At 36.8% G+C, this 18,784-nt stretch overlaps 1 protein-coding gene across 5 annotated transcripts in view; it reads right to left on the bottom strand.

The window, feature by feature from the left end:
* PPARG (peroxisome proliferator activated receptor gamma) overlaps positions 1-18,784 on the bottom strand; it is a 147,030-nt gene that overhangs the window by 14,362 nt on the left and 113,884 nt on the right. For 4 of the 5 annotated variants that reach the window (XM_037139322.2, XM_037139323.2, XM_037139324.2 and 1 more), the window contains 2 exons: positions 13,163-13,362; positions 3,370-3,820 (listed from right to left, as the gene is read on the bottom strand). In XM_037139322.2, the coding sequence (XP_036995217.2) occupies positions 3,370-3,820; positions 13,163-13,362 (651 nt within the window). The remainder of the gene's footprint in view (positions 1-3,369; positions 3,821-13,162; positions 13,363-18,784) is intronic. The other variant, XM_037139325.2, reaches the window with a different exon arrangement.

Genomic DNA, 18,784 nt, shown 5'->3' with positions numbered 1-18,784 from the left:
TTTCTCTGACCTGTGCCCAATCAGCTTCTCTGACTAAAGAACAGAATAAAATTCCTGTGTATTAAATAAATATGGGGTCCAGTTTATTCATTTTTATGCACCGACATTGTAAGTAGACTTCATCTACAAGAGGAAACTTTGATCAAGAGAGGACTTGTCTTTTGTAATATGCTAGTCAGTGGGAAATCTTTTTTTTTCAAGTAAGTCTAAAATTATTTTCTTATTATAGCCACAGGTATAAGATTTTAATAATCTGTGATTGCCTGCTACCTTCAGATTTCATTCACTATTGTGAGGATTCCATGAGATCTGGATATTGGTCACTGTGAAGATGGTGAAAGGCTAAAGAAACACATTTATACAGCATCTACATTTAAATGGCACCATTTTTAATTTTCAAAGTTAAAGCCTGTCTGAAATATCTATTACATTGAACCAAGCTATTCACAGAACTATTTTTTTGGCTATTAATGAAAAACGTAAAGGCCTAACAAATCACTGATTAAATAATCTAGCTTGTGAAACAGGGGCAATAATGGCATTTTTCTAGATGAAACCACACTGTTGTCTCGTGTGCCCATAAAACAACATTGCTAGGGTTCAAAAAGCCCAGAATTATCACGCTTGTTTCTTATCTAGATGTTTCCTTGTTGGAAACAAATCATCTTTGAATGGCTTATTCCAAATGCCTCCCTCGGTATCTGTGGTGGGAATATAAAGTGGGAATTTTATGAAAAACAATCTGGCAATGATGTAACAAAAGACTTAAAAATGCTCATTGCCATTTACCCAGCAATTCCATTTCTGGCCATATGAAATAACAAAATAATCTGAAACATGAACAGAAATTTACACACAAGAATGTTCACTACAGAAAAATTTGGAACACATTTTCAGTAATTTTCTATATTCTTTTCCATAGACTTTTATAATAAATTATAAGCAACCTAAACATAAATAGGGAAATCATTTAGTTTGTCATGGTTCTTTATAAAATGAAATATTTTGGAGTCATTAAAAATGGTAGCATAGGCCTTCCACCATGTGAGGACTCAGTGAGAAGGCACTGGCTGTGAAACAGAAAGGGCTCGCCCCAAGACACAACATTCTTGGTGCCTTGATCTTAGACATTCATTCTCCAATACTTTTGTGCAGCTTCCACAGTTGCAAAAACAACTCAGAGAGATGGTGAGGCCAGAAAAATGAATGCCTTTCATTGCACTTCCACATATGTGAACAAACTATTCCATTTTCAAATATTCTCTGTGATCTTCCAAATTGTTTACCAACTGTTTCAATAACCTTTCCAAAGGGCCAATTGAAAAGGAGCACAAAGTTGGGGAGCAGAAAGTAGTACTAGTTGCTGATATTGTTGTACTTTAACCTCATCCCCACTTACTCCATTCCTTAAAAGAATAATAATTAATAATTTAAAAATAGTACCATATATATATGCTAACACATGCATAGGAAATTTTTGGTAGGGGAAAAAGGGCTTTGTTAATCCAGTTTTATCCTGAGGAAAGAGACCTTTACTTTCCACTTCCGCCTTTCTCTACTCTTTGCATTATCTAATGAGCAAGTATTACTTTTACTTTTAAAAATGAATGAAAACTATTAACAAAGACTATATAATGACATGGGAAAATATTAAGCAAAGAAAGGAATACATACATGGTATATATCGTATGCTTTGGAAAAATCTTAGAAATTTATCAAATGTTAATAATTTTATTTCTATTTTTCACTAAAAATACAAAATGCCTTAAAGTACTGGCTAGTTAAACAATATTAACTAGTCTCCTAATATGGTTTTTCAAAATTTAATCTTTTCCTCTCAGTGAACCTCAAATAATCTGGAGTCTCGTTTTGTTTGCTGAATTAATCATAGCTCCAACAGGATCAAGGGTTAATTTGTTTAAGAAGTAGATTTGGTCAAGATATTAAAACATGTTGGATAATATATTCTTGTTATATTAAACATAACACCAAAAATGTAATTTTTAAATGAGTTACAACTTGACACTGGACTTAGAGCTCCAAAGTTAACAAGTGCCATATTGTTATCTGTTTGTACCCTGGTAAAGGGCAGTATCAGTACAGACTCAAGCCAGACTGCCTGTGTTTATAATCCTGGCTCCACCTTCTGCTAGCTTTGTGACCCTGGGCAAGAGATTGAATCTTTCAGCATTTTGGTTTCCTTGTTTGCAAAAGGGTACTGGCCTTACTGGGTTGTAAGAATTAAATGAATGTGTATGAAGTGCTTAGAACACAATAAGTACTTAATAGGTGTTTGCTATTATTATTATTATTATTACACTATACACCTGATTTCAGAAGCATTCTGCTCTCAAGTAATTGGACAACAAAGGACAATAGAGTGGACTGTGTTCTTTATAATACCCTGCACATTTACACACAGCTTATATCTGTATTTATAGGACCCCCCTCACCACATAGTTTTCACAAACAGAAGATATTATGTACGTACACATAAAAAGCTCACCTGAACTCCATTTTAGTAATGAAAACTTGTCACTAAAAACAGTTTTTATAGAGCAAGATGACAGTAAAACTTTCTTTTATTCAAGTTGGAAACATGTGAGAGGCCAATGAAAGTAGCATTTAGTATAAAACTTGGCTTTTGGAGTTGGTTAGTTAGATCATGCACTTGCAAGGCCAAAAATACAATGAATCGCTAAGTAACTCAATTTATTTCTCTGCTCTGTGTTCTTTGGTTCACATTGCATTATTAATCGCAGCCAACCATGTCACAAAGGTACTTTAAGGGAAGCAATCAGAGGAATATAGAGAGAGTACATAGAGGTCAGTACATGGTATATATATGCCTTGCTTCCTGATATTGGTAAAGCAATTCAAGGAAATATCTTACTGATGGTGGGGCAGGAGCATGATTTGACCAAAAGCACTTAGTAATGCTTTCTATAGGGCAAGTGAGCATCATCTTAAGCAAAGCTATACATGCCTTTACTTAAATGAATATTAGATTAGCCTTCTGGAAAGGAGAGGAAAAAGACAAGGAGAAAGAAAATAAGGAGAAAGAAAAGGAGAAGAGGGAATTTATCTTCCATGTTTGATTTTGACTGGCAAAAATGTTATGAGGGTTAAAAGAAAAGAGCCTGGATTAGCCACAGCCTTCAACCAGCAAATCTATGATAATTTTTCTTGGTATTTTACATGCGTGGTGACACTTTTGGGGCATTATGCCATTGGCATTTTCTGTATGGAAAGTACAGTGAGTAAAGAGAGAAAAGAAACATTGACTAACACTAGGAAAGTAAAAAAAACCTTTCAGCCATTCCACCACCAACCCACCCTCTTTCACAGAAAACCAAAGATGAATCTTACCTCCGCTGAGAATAATGACAGCTATAAATATTGCCAAGTCGCTGTCATCTAATTCCAGTGCATTGAACTTCACAGCAAACTCAAACTTGGGCTCCATAAAGTCACCGAAGGGCTTTCTCAAGCTCTTCAGAAATTCCCTTGTCATGAATCCTTGGCCCTCTGATATGAGAACCCCATCTTTATTCATCAAGGAAGCCAACATCGTGTAAATGATCTCATGGACGCCGTATTTTAGGAGAGTTACTTGGTCATTCAAGTCAAGGTTTACAAAACCAGGAATACTTTTGGCATATTCTGTGATCTCTTGCACAGCTTCCACTGAGCGAAACTGACACCCCTGAAATATGCGGATGGCCACCTCTTTGCTTTGCTCCTGCAAAGGGGTGATGTGTTTGAACTTAATTTTATCTTCTCCCATCATTAAGGAATTCATGTCATAGATAACAAATGGCTGCAAATAAAAAAAAAGAGGAAAAAGTGGCTGAGTTGGAGATTTCTAATTCACAGTAAATAGAATCCCAGTTTCTTTATACACATTTGCTTTAATAGCTAAAATCTTTAAAGAGTCAACACTTAATAATGACAAAGTACTCTTATCTCTTGATTATTCTTCCTAATTGTCTTCTGGGGCTGAAGATATTTTACCAGTTTTGGTCTTCTGTTCCTTCAACTTATCCTGCAACACGGGATAATTTTTGTTGTTTGAGGAATGCTTGTCATTAATTTAAAAAATGATATAAAATCTATTGTTCATCTTGGTTGTCAATAGATTATATTTTTAACCTCTCCCAGTAGAAAATCATTTCAGCAACCCAGGGTTGAACAGACCTACTTAAACATAAAGTAATCTTGCAGTTTGGGATTAAACCTAACTGAGATCTCAAATAGAAACAGTGTGCATATACTTAACTGCAGAAAAATTGGTCTGAAAGCTGATTAGGAATATTGAGCCAAGAAAATGCCTATTTCTTTTTTTAATGCTCTGGAAGCAATCTGTTTCAGTAAGAGCAGATATATAAGGCCTGTAGGTAAGTGCTGCAAAAAGTGGCAAAATATAAAGTGTTTTGAACTTATTTTTCAAAATATCTGTTCTTAAGGGTTAAGTAATCAATGAAACATGTGCATTGGTTACTGAGGTTTGCAACAGGCTGCTTTAAAAGGCAAATTGTGTTAGTCACGAAATGATCTCTCTCTTGCATTTTTTTGTACAGAACTAAACAAAGGTTTGTAGTCATTGTGAAAACACTCAAGGCTACTCTGGTTCAGAAGGGGCAGTACTTTATGTACACTGGATGTACTGAACTATATAAGGAATATAACCCCAATCCTAGTCAAATGAATGTATATATGTGGAAGTACTGGAATAAGAATTGGGGGTACTTGGGTTCTAGCTTTTGTTCTGTGGTTAACTATGTGACTTTAGGAAAGTCATGTATCTTTCTTAGGCCTGAAATATCTCAGTTGAGGGGGTTTTATAAATTGGAGGTTAGCATCTCGTCTCTTTAGGATATTCTAGTTGCATTCCTCTGCAGTGTGTGGTGTGTATGTGTTATGTGTGGTGTGTGATTGGATACATGTGAACATGCATGCACACATCACATGCACATACATTGAACATGGAGTTTCCAATATGCTAAAAATAAGGTTTCTTTTCAGCAGAGATGCTGAGAATTCTCTCCTTATTGGCAAGCAGAAGCAGGTGCCATGAGTGGCAGCAGTAGCCAGTTTCAAGACCCACTGGTTTGGAGATTCTAACTACTAATCTATACAGGTCTATAATTTTCACCAAACTATTAAGTCTGTTCTATGTAACACTAACACTAAGGACTCTCAGATGCTGAGTAAATTTCCAAAATTGTGTATTATTTCAACACCATTCACTGGAGTTATTCCAGAAATTCTAACTTAACTTTTTTAACCAAAAAAATCACTTCACTTATGTTATTTAGCAAAACAAAAAGGAGGATGGATATGAGGACCCAAGAGTAAGTTTGCCTGATGGCTCTAACAAATTCTTCAAGTAAATCAGGAGCAAATAGTGCTTACTATGTTTTTGAACATTTTGCTTCTCCCTCCCCACTTCAGGATTGATATTATTAGTGAGAGAGGAAAAAAGGGCAGAGTGGCTAGTAAGTTACATCAGTGAAAATGTGCTGAGTTTTCCCAGAATGTCAGATTCTAATCATGAGAAAAAGATACTTTTACAGAGTCTAGAGAAAATGTAATTTCCGTCCTCCAGTTTTGCAGTTTATTATAGTTTGTGTTAATAAAATACTAGCTTTCTTTTGCTAGGAGAATCTCACGGTATGGATGCCTGAAAAGTCTACCCCCACATGCATGAGTACAAATTACAACAATATAAAATCATCACCTATTCATATATGGAAACTGTACCTAGAACTACCCACTTCAACTTCTGGTTGAGCTTCTGCTCAACAATTTGGTTTTTTGGCACAGAACATATGCATAAAATTCTTCTACCTCCATGTAAGGAATTTATCTGGAACTGTGCCCTGATAAATCACCCTGTGACTCTTCCCCTTGACTTCCCCTGTCCCCTCATATAAAGCCCCAGGTTCCTGTTTTTGAAATTCTGTGATAGTTGAGCATAGGGCACAAAATCCTGCTAATATTCTCTCCCAATTTAACAACAATGTGACTTTAACCCCTTGGCAATCGATGTTGGTCAGGATTTCCTGGCAGTAAACACTCAAGGACAGAGAAAGGAATCAGCAGCCCCACCGTTATGCCAAACCATTCAGTTTTTTTAAAAAATCCTTTCAGCATTTTGAAAAAGTGATGAACTGACAGAAAATTCTGGGTATTGACATGCAAATGAATTCCAGGTGGATTTTTTTTGTTTTCCCAGTCATATATGATTGTGCTGTTTCCATTGCATTTTGGTCTGCACAGATTCTTTCAGCCTCCATGTGGATCTGTCGAACTGCAAGAGTGATCACTAGATATGATCTACCTTTCTTTGCCACTAATTCTTATCCAACAGATTGCACACAGTTTACTTGTACATTTCACAGTGGGACCTCCCTACCCTGAAAGCTGACCTCTTAAAACTACAGGTGGTACTAGGTCTGTAGAATTTATCTTGAATCATTAGTTTAATATTACACTTCTGGGAAAATATTACATGTTTCTGTATTTTCTACAAAGCAAAGGGAAGCCTTGTATGTTCTATTAGTGTATACAGTATCATCTGATGATCTACCATTATAAGAGGAACCATATCATCTTTAAATCTGACCTTAATGATCTTACACTTCTAGTTTGGGGCTAACAACGTATTTATCTTCAGACATTCTATCACACAACTAGATAAACATCTCTCCTTAATAGGAAAGAATGCTTAATTATGTCTAGGACATTATCAGGGATAGATACAGGTTTTGTGGGGCCTAAAATGTATACAGTTGTTGAGTACATTTACAACAACTCTTGGGTTTGATAATACAAATTATAAGAACAAAATTGTACAGGTTCTTCCCAGAACATTCAAAGGGGCTCTGTGCAAGGGAGGGGCCCTAAAGTTTAAGCTGTATTAGCTTTCTGATGAAGCTGCCTCTGGCCATTATGATGCTGGTACTCCACCTATACTGTATAGACCAGAAAAAGGTGAGGATGAAATGAAGAAAATTGTACTTGAACACAATGTTTTTCCAGAGAAGGAACAGTTCCTGTGAGGAGAAATTACACAAAAGTTTTCTTTGAAAAGATACATCAAATGTACTTTATTTTTATATATTTTGATTAAAAAATGGGTCTACATATCAAAGCCAGGATGGGATTAAGGGTATTGTTTTATATAGATAATTAAATTTAGTTATAAATCTATTGCATGCCTCCTATGCAAAACACAAAAGTCCTGGGGAAAGCTGGCTAATAATGGGGAAACAGAAGAACGGTGTTTGACAGTAGTCCAATAATATTAGCATTTTAATATAGGAGCTATGAAAGGGATTATACATGAACACTCCAAGTTTATACCTTCTTGAATAATAAATTAGCAAGCTGAAGGAGATAAATGAGAAAGTCAACTAATACAACATAGGTTGTTCCAGTCATTTCTACCATTTGGGAGAGTGCAATTAGTGTCGTACACAACTCTACCCTCTCATAAACGATTATTTGGTTATGTAAGAGTTAAAAATGGCCTGGAAAATTGCGTGCCTCATCTGGTGAGGCTGTCTGATATTCTTAGTTTTGTTTTATTTTTATTTTCTGACAAATTAGAGCAAAGGTTAAGGAATGAAATGGAATTCTTAGGGCCCATCTTTTTCATTTTGTTTCCTTCTTTCTCTTTATACTTCTGACTCACTTCAATTCTTTTAGACACACATGGCTCTCCTTGATTAGGTATATTGGGTGAATGTTAATCCAAAATGTGTTGGTTGGGTTTCCTTAACTTGGTTTCTGCCCCTGTTATTCCTATTTTCCTTTTTGTTGAGAACCACAGGATTTATAGAACTAAGGGGGTCTTCAGAAATAACCTACATCATCACTCTCTGGTTAGGTATGAATAAATTAAAGCCAAGAGATGTTCCAAAGTCAAATAGCTATTTACAGCAAATGTGAACTAGAACTAGATCTAGATCTCCTGACTCAGGTTTAGTTCATTCTCTTTCTATACCTTTCTACGTGACTTTCCCATGTTTTCTTTTTGAAGTAAAATGAGTCTTCTGAGAGGAGGTGGGAACTGAAGCTCTTCTATGCTGGGATCTTGGAGGCAGTGCCTTTTGAACTGTCACATCCTAGAGGTGCTAGTTAAGTGCTGTATGTGACTGAAGTTGAGTTTGAAAGTTTTTAAATGTAATTCCATTTTCCCGCATGATTTAGAGATTTAGGACAAATGAAAACCTAATAGGAAGAATTAGTCACACTCTAATGAACTAGCAGATAAACACAACTCTTTAAAAACCATCAACTGCCAGCCAAAACATTACTCAGCTGGCAAACAAGGGTATTGGACAACTGAATCTAATTGTGAAAAAGGAAAAAAAATTCAAGTTCTTTTCTTCTTAACTATATAGAATATTATCTTTTTAATTTATTGTCTGAAATAATACTATTGGTCCAGATATGTTATGTTTTTAGCTATTCCTGACAGTCCTGGCAAATAAAGAAATTTATTTTACTAATATTAATATATGAATTAGTAATCTTGGGAGCCCAAGTTCTTTAGTAACCATTGAAACAAAACAGCACTGCTCTCCTGCTCTTTTTTTATAGTGGGGCTCCATGGTCTCTTTTCTCTACGGATTTGTCTGTTATCTTCCTACTCAGGAGAGAAAATTCAGGCTCACTTAGGCTTTGCCAGAGGTAAAAGAGAAAGGGACAATTTTGTTCAGGATTTAAAAGCACAGATATCTTTCCAATAGTGTGAGTTATTAGATTTGATGGACCCTGTACATTTTAGAATGAGAAAAATTTAAAGACTACAGACTATTTTCACAGAAGTTTACATTTATATATTGGTTTTATTAATCAGTAGTTTCCTGTTTCATATACTACTTAGGAAAACCCTTTCTACAATGGCACTGTTTGCTTTTGTAATTAGAAAAACAGTGGTACTGCATGTACCTATCATAAGCAACATGATGGATGCAAAGTCCAATACAGTACAAATAACAAGTTTTATCTTTACTTGCAGAGAGAGTGCAGCCAGGGCTGCACCATCTCTCAGATATGCAGTGAAAAGTTGGCAGGAGCACCAAGAGTTTTTGTGTTTATTGTTTTATGATAAACCATGGCATTGAAAATGGTTTTGAAAATTACTCTGTTTATTTTCATCAACAAACACGAGATCATGTGACAATGATGCACCCAGTGTGATCATCACATCAGGGCAATGGTCAAACACTGGGAATTTCCAAAGTCCATTCAGTTTTCAAACTGCCTTCAGGAAACACAGCACCCTAGTTCTAGTATATTCACAGTTTCATAGTTCAGTAGGATCTTTTAAAGAAGGGTCCCGGGCTGGAACAAACCACTTAAAGAAAATAGACTGTGGGAGAGTCAGTTCACTCCTATTTTAGGGTGGCTAAGAGGCCCATTGCTCCTAAAATTCTCCCATGGTCCATGTTTGGTGATTCCATATCCCATCTTTCCCTAGCCCTGAGCCTAAAATTCCCAAGCATTATTTTTTTTTAGGCATGAACTGAAATGGACATCATATTCCAATGATATAGTTGTTAAAGTTAAAAAGATCAGAGGGGAGCAGGAACATTTAATTTATCTGTCCATTTATCTGTTTTGAAAGGTGCAGACAGCACTAGGGAATAAGATACAGGAGAAGGAAGTTAAGATGGCAAGGGAGAAGCCCTGGTTGGTCTGCAGGCAAATGCTGGTGCTGGGCATGAGAGGACAGATTAGCAGGCATTCCATAAATGAGATGAATAAGCAATGGTTAAATTAAGCGGTAAGATAAATTTAAAGACTGGCTTCTTCAATAAAGTCATTTCCTTTCCAAAGGTTCTTGGTAACTGGTCATCCACGATACTAAGCAGCCTATCCCAGATTTGGCCTAACTAACACTAATGACATCAGTTCATCGGGGTGTATAATGAGACCCAAACTGCTCTAATGCACCAGCCACAGTCAGTTTTTCACATCCCCACCCTCTCAAGAGTCCATATTTCTGCAAAACTTGTTCAATCAATTCAATCTTAACTTTCATAAGTCTTGGCCAAGAGATAACATAACACCCCTGAGAAAGATGCTATCAAATGAATAACATGACCATGTAAGATAAAAAACAAATCTCTAGTCTCCTTGGAAATCACATTTTAGATTTTTCCCCCCTCTCCCAATCTTCCTCTCTGAACTATTTCTTTCCACCAGTGCTTAATTTGATTTTGCAAGATAAGGAAAAAAGAGAGAGCCAAACAATTCTATTTCAGTTTTGTGTAATCAGTGAATGGATTATTTTAATTTGGCCCAGTCTGTCTTTCCAGACGCTAACAAGAGGCAATTCTGCCTCTGTCCAGATTAATGTTGTCCAGTTTGGTGAGCAAATATTAGGCTAGTTAGAGGACCTCTGTTGAAAGTCCAGAATTTCAAAGGTTTAGGAAATAGTTTTTAATTCAATTAAGCAAATACATCCCAAGTAACTATTATGGGGAAAGCACAGTTATTATAGGGAAAAAAATGACAAGCATTTGGCCTCTGAACTTGAAAAGCCTATAATCAAGCATTTTGCAGCCCTTTCTCTTAAAATAGCTTAATATCTATTTATCTCATAAAGTGCCTGCAATTATCTTATTTTTAACTGAAAGACTGAGAGCCAAAGAATCAATTGGTGTGAGGTTTTAAAGTGATTTACAGTGGATTGGGCTCTGTGCCCTTCAGTAACACAGTGAAGAGTGTGTTGGCCACTGGTGGAGTCAATTTAAATTCTTGACTACTGGGGAAAAACAACAAAAAAATTTTTTTTAACTGCCTCCCTCCTATCTTCCAAGTACAATGAAATCAATAGGCTTTCCAGCATGGATTGCAGGTCTGGATTGAGAGATAAAGAAAAGGTGAGAAAGCAGTTACTGGAAACTAAATGGCCTGAGGGAAAGCTGTGGTATAAACAGTTTGTCTTAGGGCTCTTTCCCAGTTATCACTCCTTCCCCAGTTCTGATGCTCTAACTTCCATTTCCTATCCCATGCTGGCTCTCATCAAGTTGTTGCAATCTGCCCATTGTTAACCTTTTTTAGCCACATCAGTCTAGCTTTCTTTTTATTCCTCTAGCTTTATTTGCAGTCTAGCTTTACTTATTTCCTCTAGCTTTATTTCCAGTCTAGTTTTTTTTTTATTCCTCTCCCTTTAAATGAACACGACTTATTTTCCATAGTCAAATCATCTATGTAGAAGTCTTCATTTACTTTTGCTTTGTTATACCCCAATTTTTTGTCTAATAAATATATAGACTTAGCTTTACCATATGATTTATAGTCTGTAAAAGTCTGCAGAAGACAGTCCTAATCGCCATAATTCTGAAAGAACAAAACAGCACTAGGTAATTTTTCTGACTGTGAATATACTACGATAGTAGAACAGGTTGAAAATTCCTGCTCTTCTAAAAATTGGTAAAAATAAATCATAACTCAGAATGTTTTCCCAAGGTGAAACTTTCCTAGTGTACAGGGCAAGCTGGCTCATTGCTAGCCAGTGGGAAATACTAGCTTCCATGAGGGACTCTCATGCTCAGAGTGTACTGAAGTAGTAGTCAGAGGGCCTGCATTACAGTCTTGGTTCTTCCACATGCTGTGTGATCTCAGGGCAGAATGTTTAACCATCAATTTCCTCATCTTTAAAAAGAGGGTAATAATAGGGGCTATAAGATGGTCATATGCCTTGAACATACAAATTTGTAAGATTTTTTGAAATTGTAAAGAACTGGATACAGGTATAATACTGTTAAGGTATCAAAAACCTTTCTTGCCATCAGAAAGTTCCTTGTACTTCTGGCATTTGGCTCTTTATATAGGAATATACCACAGGAATTTTCTCTTTCTATTAGCTGATTCTATTCTTATGGATTAGCTAAAAGGAAAAATGATATCTTAAGAGCATTAAAGGGTAATCAAACTTTCCAAAAATATATAACCAAGTAAGAAAAAGTTACACACATATGTCAAGTAATTGCATAGCTCACCTAGAGGTGTTCATCTGAAAATAAATGATAGCATAAAAGGTCTATCAAAGGCTGGGGTGGTGTCTTCTGAATGTGTTCTGTGGCTTACTACCCTAAGACATGCTGCAGACATTACAATGAAAGTCAGAGCCTGCCTGTGCAAACTGAGGTACAGAGATGTGTCCCATCTGCAAGCAGACAGCAGAATTGGGACTAGAATTCAGGTATAATTACATTTTGTTTTAATATGATTCCATGTTGCTTTCTCAGCTTCCTATCAGGGAAGAGTTCTACTTTTTTAGAAAACTTGACTCCATAACAATTATAATTATAATTCACTCTGGGTTCTCTAAACAGTGGTAATCAATGAGGTTGCAGATGTCTGAGAATCCACTAGATTCTCTGCTAGAGTAGACTGGGAGGCTCCAAGCCTTACAGAAAATAAAATTCATACATGCATCTAAAAGAATGATGCTTTCAGTTACCCAGGAATTATCAACGGAGTGTTACAGGGAAAGAAAGGTGATATAATATCTGGAATGTATTTTTCTGCCCAATGTGAAACTTCATAAGAGGCATCCCTAGTAGTTCTCTCAAAAGGTAAAATAATGAGACTGAATACCTTTTCCAAATCTGGGCCCAGAAAGCAGGGCTGAGTGAATGAATGAATGTAGCTGTGACAAGTTATTTTCATGGCAAGAAAAGAAATGGATCCTGAAAGAGGGTGGTGGATGAAGGTGGCTTGGCCATTCATTAAAGTTAAGATAACCTGCATATGTTTATATTATTCTTGAAGAATTTACTGTATTTTGCCATGTATAATGTGCACCCATGGTTTGTAATCATTATACTCATGTGTAATGTGCATTCTTATTTTTCCCTCAAAAATTTGAGCAAAAAAGTGCACATTATGCACAGCAAAATACTAGTAGGAGAACTTGACAGACTTTTTCCCTTTTCAAAATAACATTTACTTATCCTATCTGAAGACATTTCCTTTCCTGCACTTCAGACTCAGCCTACAATATGTAACAGCCAACAGCTGAACAGTACTCTGCATGTGTGTGTGTAACATGGTTAATCATTTCCTCAAAGGAAATAACAACAACAACAAAAATAAACCCAGCCGCCCCAAATGAGGATGGTAGAAGAGAACTAACTGATTTATCTGTTGTCTTTCCTGTCAAGATGGCCCTCGCCTTTGCTTTGGTCAGCGGGAAGGACTTTATGTATGAGTCATACAAATGTTTTGCCAGGGCCCGGAGGTCAGCAGATTCTGGGTTCAGCTGGTCAATATCACTGGAGATCTCTGCCAGCAGCTTCTCCTTCTCCGCCTGTGGCATCCGCCCAAACCTGATGGCTATAGAGGAAGAGATATGACAGAATGAATCAATGAAATATTGCCGCTCCTAATGCATACTGTTTTCCATAGCACTGGTAACCATAGACTAAAAGCCCCTTCTCCCTCCACCAATCTCAAGTCCTGGTTTTTCTATCTATGATTTTGCTCATCTTTTTATTTCACAGCAAACAGCCTATCAGTAAAAATTAAATTGTTCATTTCTTTAATTTGAAAAAGTAGCACATGATCTTGCCAGGAAGGTGAAACCAGTTTTTACTCATCCCTGAAGACTTAATTCAAATGTCATCTTAGTGAGGCTTTCTTTGATTTCTTCAAGCAGAGTTTATTATTGCTTCCCCAGTGTTCCAACAGCCCTTCGGCAAACTTCAATGATAGCAATTTCACACTGTACTTTATTTATTTTACATGTCTATTTGTCCTATTCTAGAACAACAGCCTGAAGGCCAGGGGCAATGTCTTATTCATCTCTGCATCCCCAGCATTTGACATAAAGTCAGGTGCTAAAAGGATCAACATATTTCACAAATTAAAGGAAGAAATTGTGCAGAATTCAAAGTTGTACAGACACAGACTTTGTTCTCCGGGAGACTGTACTATCTGTTTTGTCCCTGTTATAGATCTCGATGGTCCTGGCCAGTGTGGCTTAATTGGTTAGAATGCCATCTGTCAACTGAAGGGTTGCAGGTTCAATCCCCTGTCAGAGCACATGCCTGGGCTGTGGGTTTGGTACCCAGTTGGGGCATGTATGAGAGCCCCAAACATCAACTGGTGATGTTTCTCTTTCACATTAATGTTTCTCTGCCTTTGTTTCTCTACCTTCCCCTCTCTCTAAAATAAATAAAATAAAAGTGAAAAAATATGGAAGGTGCTTTCTTTCATATTATTAGGCTGAGAGTACTTTTATATTTAGTGGAGAGAAGCCATAATTATCCCCCTGACTCTCCAGAAGTACAACTTAATGCTGTTTGTCAAAAAGACAACTTCTTTAACATTTGGCTTCCTGTGGGGTAAGGATGAGTGAAAACAGAAGAACACCAAAGAAAGAGAGGCAAAGAGGAGCCATTAAGAGAGATATTTAAGTCCTAGGTTGAGAAAAAAATACCATGTGTTTGAAACTCTTTCAACTTAAATGTGTTTTTCTTCCTCTCTACCAATACTATATGCAAAATATTAATTAATTAATTAACTACTTAGTTAATTTTTAAACCAGTTATCATACCCTGTTCCAGGTGCTTCACATGTTTTATTTAAAGCTTTAACATTTTGAAAAAATTGAGATCATAATTGACACATAACAATATATTAGTTTCAGGTATACAACATGATTTGGTATTTATATATATTGTGAAATAATCACCAGAATAAGTCTAGTTAACATCCATCACCATGTGTAGTTACACACTTTTTTTTGCGATGAGAAACTTTAAGATCTTCTCTCTTAACAACTGTTAAATGTACAATACAGTATTACTAACTACAGTTACCATGCTGCACCTAACATCCCTAGATCTTATTTAGTTCATAACTGGGAAGTTTGTACCTTTTGACCCCCTTCACCCATTCACTGTCCTGCCTCCCTGCCTCTGGTAGCCACCAATTTGTTCTTTGTATTTATGAACTACGTTTTTTGTTGTAGAGGTTTGTATATGTTATTGTTCCACATATAAGTAAAATCATACGGTATTTGTCTTCCTCTGTCTGACTTATTTCACTCGGCATAATGCCCTCAAGTTTTGTCCATATTGTCACAAATAGTACAATTTCCTTTTTTTATATGGCTGCTTTTATTAATAATGCTGCAATGAACATGAGGGTGAAGAGATCTTTTTGAATTGGTTTGTTTTCTTTAGATAAATGCCTAGAAGTGGAGTCGCTGGATGATATGCAAAATATTGTTTTGACTAATGCTACTTTAGGGCCACACTTTGGAGTCTTTGCACTTTCCTATAATAAGGACTGGACTCCTTGTATTTTCCCATAATAAGGACATTTGAACATCATATCCAATATTACCCTGTGCATAGCTCTACTATTACACTTATTATATGGTATCGTTGTGATGTGTTTTTATGACAGTCTCCCTCCCTAGACTATAAGCTCCTTGAGGGCAGAGACTGTTGTATTAATTTATATCTCTAGCACTTATTGGTGGTGCTCAGTCAATGATCATTGAAGATAGGAATGAATAAATGGATGGTACCTTGCTATACGTTATTATGCTAAAGGTAGCATTTCTATCATAGACATAAAAGGACATAAACACATTCCTGAGTACTTAGTGAATTTTATTTTGAACTTGTTAAAAAAAAGAAATTGCGTTGCACCCTTCAGTCTCAAATTCATAAGTTCCTTTCAGTTGACCCTAAGTAAGCTTTGTAACCAACTAATACAACTATTGTATTGTAGGGGTCTCCTTAGGGACCTCTGAGTTAGAAGGGAAGAGATCTTACCTCTCAGTCTTTGGAGAACTTTAAATTAAATTAGCCTGTATCCATTTGGTAAATATACTCTCTGCATATAACCCCTTCAAGTTGCCATATTTTTTGGTCAAAAATCTTGTCTCTCTACTCTTTTCCCCCCATTCTCTTTCTTTTCAGTATCACAGGGAAGGGCAATGAATGGTTGCTGACATTTTTACTGCAGTCTCCCCAACCCTCTGGCATGATCATTCAGTCCCTCAGGATATACCCTCATTTTTTACTGTATTCTCTTGCATAGCATGGACCAAAATAATTATGTAATATTTTCTTTTCTCTCCTGCTATATAATCTCCAAAGAGGCAGGAACCTTGCTCATTATTTTATTCTCAGCACTTAATGAAATGTCTGGCACTTGTTAAATCCTTGTATGTTTTGAAATAAGACAGAAAAAAAAACCCCTACATAGCAGATTCCTTCAAAATCCTCTGTGAAGCCAGTCCAATCACTTGCTTCCTTGTACTGTTTATTCCTTTTCATCAGTAGTTCTCAGTTGAGGATTGGGGAATAGGGGAAAGGCAGAACATATTAGAATCAATTGTTAACTTTTAAAATCATGTATCTTTTATTGGAAATTTTAACATGCCATCCCTATACCCAATGAGAAATGTATCAAAAACTTGGGGTGTGGGATAGTTTAGAAAAAGCTTCCTAAATGATGGACTTCTGTTGTATGAATATATTAGCTTATGTATCAAACTAGTACTATACCACTGTGTATACTACTGCGTGGGCTCATGTTGGTTATTCTACTAGAACATAAACTTTATAAGCACCAGGTTTTCTCATCTTTGCTTCTGGATGCAACAAAATACACATAGTGGGTATATAATAAAAGCTTGATGAATTAAACCCAAATAACAGCTTGATGAATTAAGCTCCAAAATATCAAGTCTGGGAACAGAAAATGAGATATATGTACATTGGGAGGTATGAGAAAGTGATCATGAAAGAAAGCACCCTGTAAAAATCATGGCATATTAAAAGTAGAAGATGCTTTGATTTAAAAGCAAGATGCTTTCTCTTGCTGCTTGTAAGATTCCCTCTTTATCTTTAACCTTTGGCATTTTAATTATGATGTGCCTTGGTGTGGTCCTCTTTGTGTCCATCTTGTTTGGGACTCTGTGCTTCCTGAACTTGTATGTCTATTTCCTTCACCAAATTAGGGAAGTTTTCTTTCATTATTTTTGCAAATAAGTTTTCAATTTCTTGCTCTTCCCCTTCTCTTTCTGGCACCCCTAGGATTTGGTTGTTAGTACCTTTAAAGATGTCCCAGAGGCTCATTAGACTATTCTTGTTTTGTTTTGTTTTTTGGATTCTTTTTTCTTCTTGCAGTTCTGATTGAATGATTTTTTTCTTTCTGTGTTTCAAATTGTTGATTTGATTCTAGGCTTCATCCACTCCACTGCTGGTTCCCTGTAGATTTTTCTCTATTTAACTTAGTGTAACCTTCATTTCTGCTTGGGTCTTTTTTATGCCATTGAAGTACCCCGTGAGTTCCTTGAACATCCTTATAAGCAGTGTTTTGACCTCTGCATTTGATAGGTTGCTTATCTCCATTTCATTTAGTTCTTTTTTCTGGAGTTTTGTTCTGTTCTTTCATTTGGGCCATGTTTGTCTCCTTACTTGGCAGCCTCCCTGTTTTTGTTTCTGTGTATTAAGTAGAGCTGCTCTGACTCCCTGTCTTAGGAGTGTGGCCTACTATAAAAAAAGAGCACCTGTAAATTGTATAGGTCGAACGGAGTCTTAGGTAATCACCAGGGTGGGGTGACCTGTGTCACAGCTCTGTGGCTCTGTTTGGGGGGAGGGCTCAGAGAGGGGACAGTACTGCTGCCTGGCCTCTGGAGTTTTTCCTGGGAGGAAGCTGTCTCCGGGTACTTGCCCTATTGCCAGTCACTTCAATTTCTCCCTGTATGCCACTGGGAAAAAATATTCTCCCTTTCTACTACTGCCTTGGTGTTGAAACCCCAAAGGGGTAGGGCTACATGAGTCCTAAGTCCTTTGTGGGGCCTTTAAGAGGAGTTTCCTGAGAATCCTGAAGTTTCTTCCTTTGTCCCAAACTCCACTGGTTTTTACAGCCAGAAGTTATGGGGACTTACCTTCCTGGCACTGAACCCCTGGGCTGGGTAGTCTGGTCTTGGGCTGGGATCCCTCACTCCCCAGGTATCCCTCCCAACTTTTATCCACCACGTGGATGTGGGACTACCTGTTCTGCATCTCTGCTCCACTCTGTGTCTCTGAGCCTCTCCACCTCTCTGCACTTCTCTGCGTGTCTCCACATCTCTGTCCCTCCTACCCGTCTGGATGAATGTGATTTCTTTAAATATTCTGTTGTTGGACTTACATACAACTTGATTTTCTGAAAATTCTGGATGATATTTGTTTTGTAGTCTAGTTGTCATTTTTGCTATAGTTGCTCAAGGAGGCAAGGCTTATTTCCCTAGACTTCTATTTTGACGGAAGTCAAATCTTACCTTTTGCAACAGCATGGACTGACCTGGAAAGTATTTTGCTAAGTGAAATAAGCCAGTCAGAGAAAGACAAGTACCATATGATCTTACTTATACGTGGAATCTAATGATCAAACTGAACTAACAGGCACAACAAGAGACAGACTCATAGACACAGAGAACAGATTGACAGCTGCCAGAGGGGAGGAGGGCTGGGGCTGCTGGGAGAAAAAGGTAAAGGGATTGAGAAAAAAAACCCCTCATAGATAACGAAAACAGTAAGGAAACCAGAGGGAAAAAGGGGTAGGGGAAGTGGAAGAGGGTAAAAGAGGGATAAATGGTGATGGAAAGAGTTTTGACTTGGGGTGGTAAACAAAGAACACAATATACAGGTGATGTATTATAGAATTGTGCACCTGAAACCTATATAATTTTATTAATCAATGCCACTCCAATAAATTCAGTAAAATTAAACCAAAAAAATAAAATGTT

Source organism: Artibeus jamaicensis, unplaced genomic scaffold (assembly GCF_021234435.1).
Source record: "Artibeus jamaicensis isolate MK-2021 breed Jamaican fruit bat unplaced genomic scaffold, CSHL_Jam_final contig_519, whole genome shotgun sequence".
NCBI classification, from domain to species: domain Eukaryota; kingdom Metazoa; phylum Chordata; class Mammalia; order Chiroptera; family Phyllostomidae; genus Artibeus; species Artibeus jamaicensis.
The sequence above is the reverse complement of the archived record's forward strand: the minus strand, read 5'-3'. Positions and strand labels throughout refer to the sequence as shown.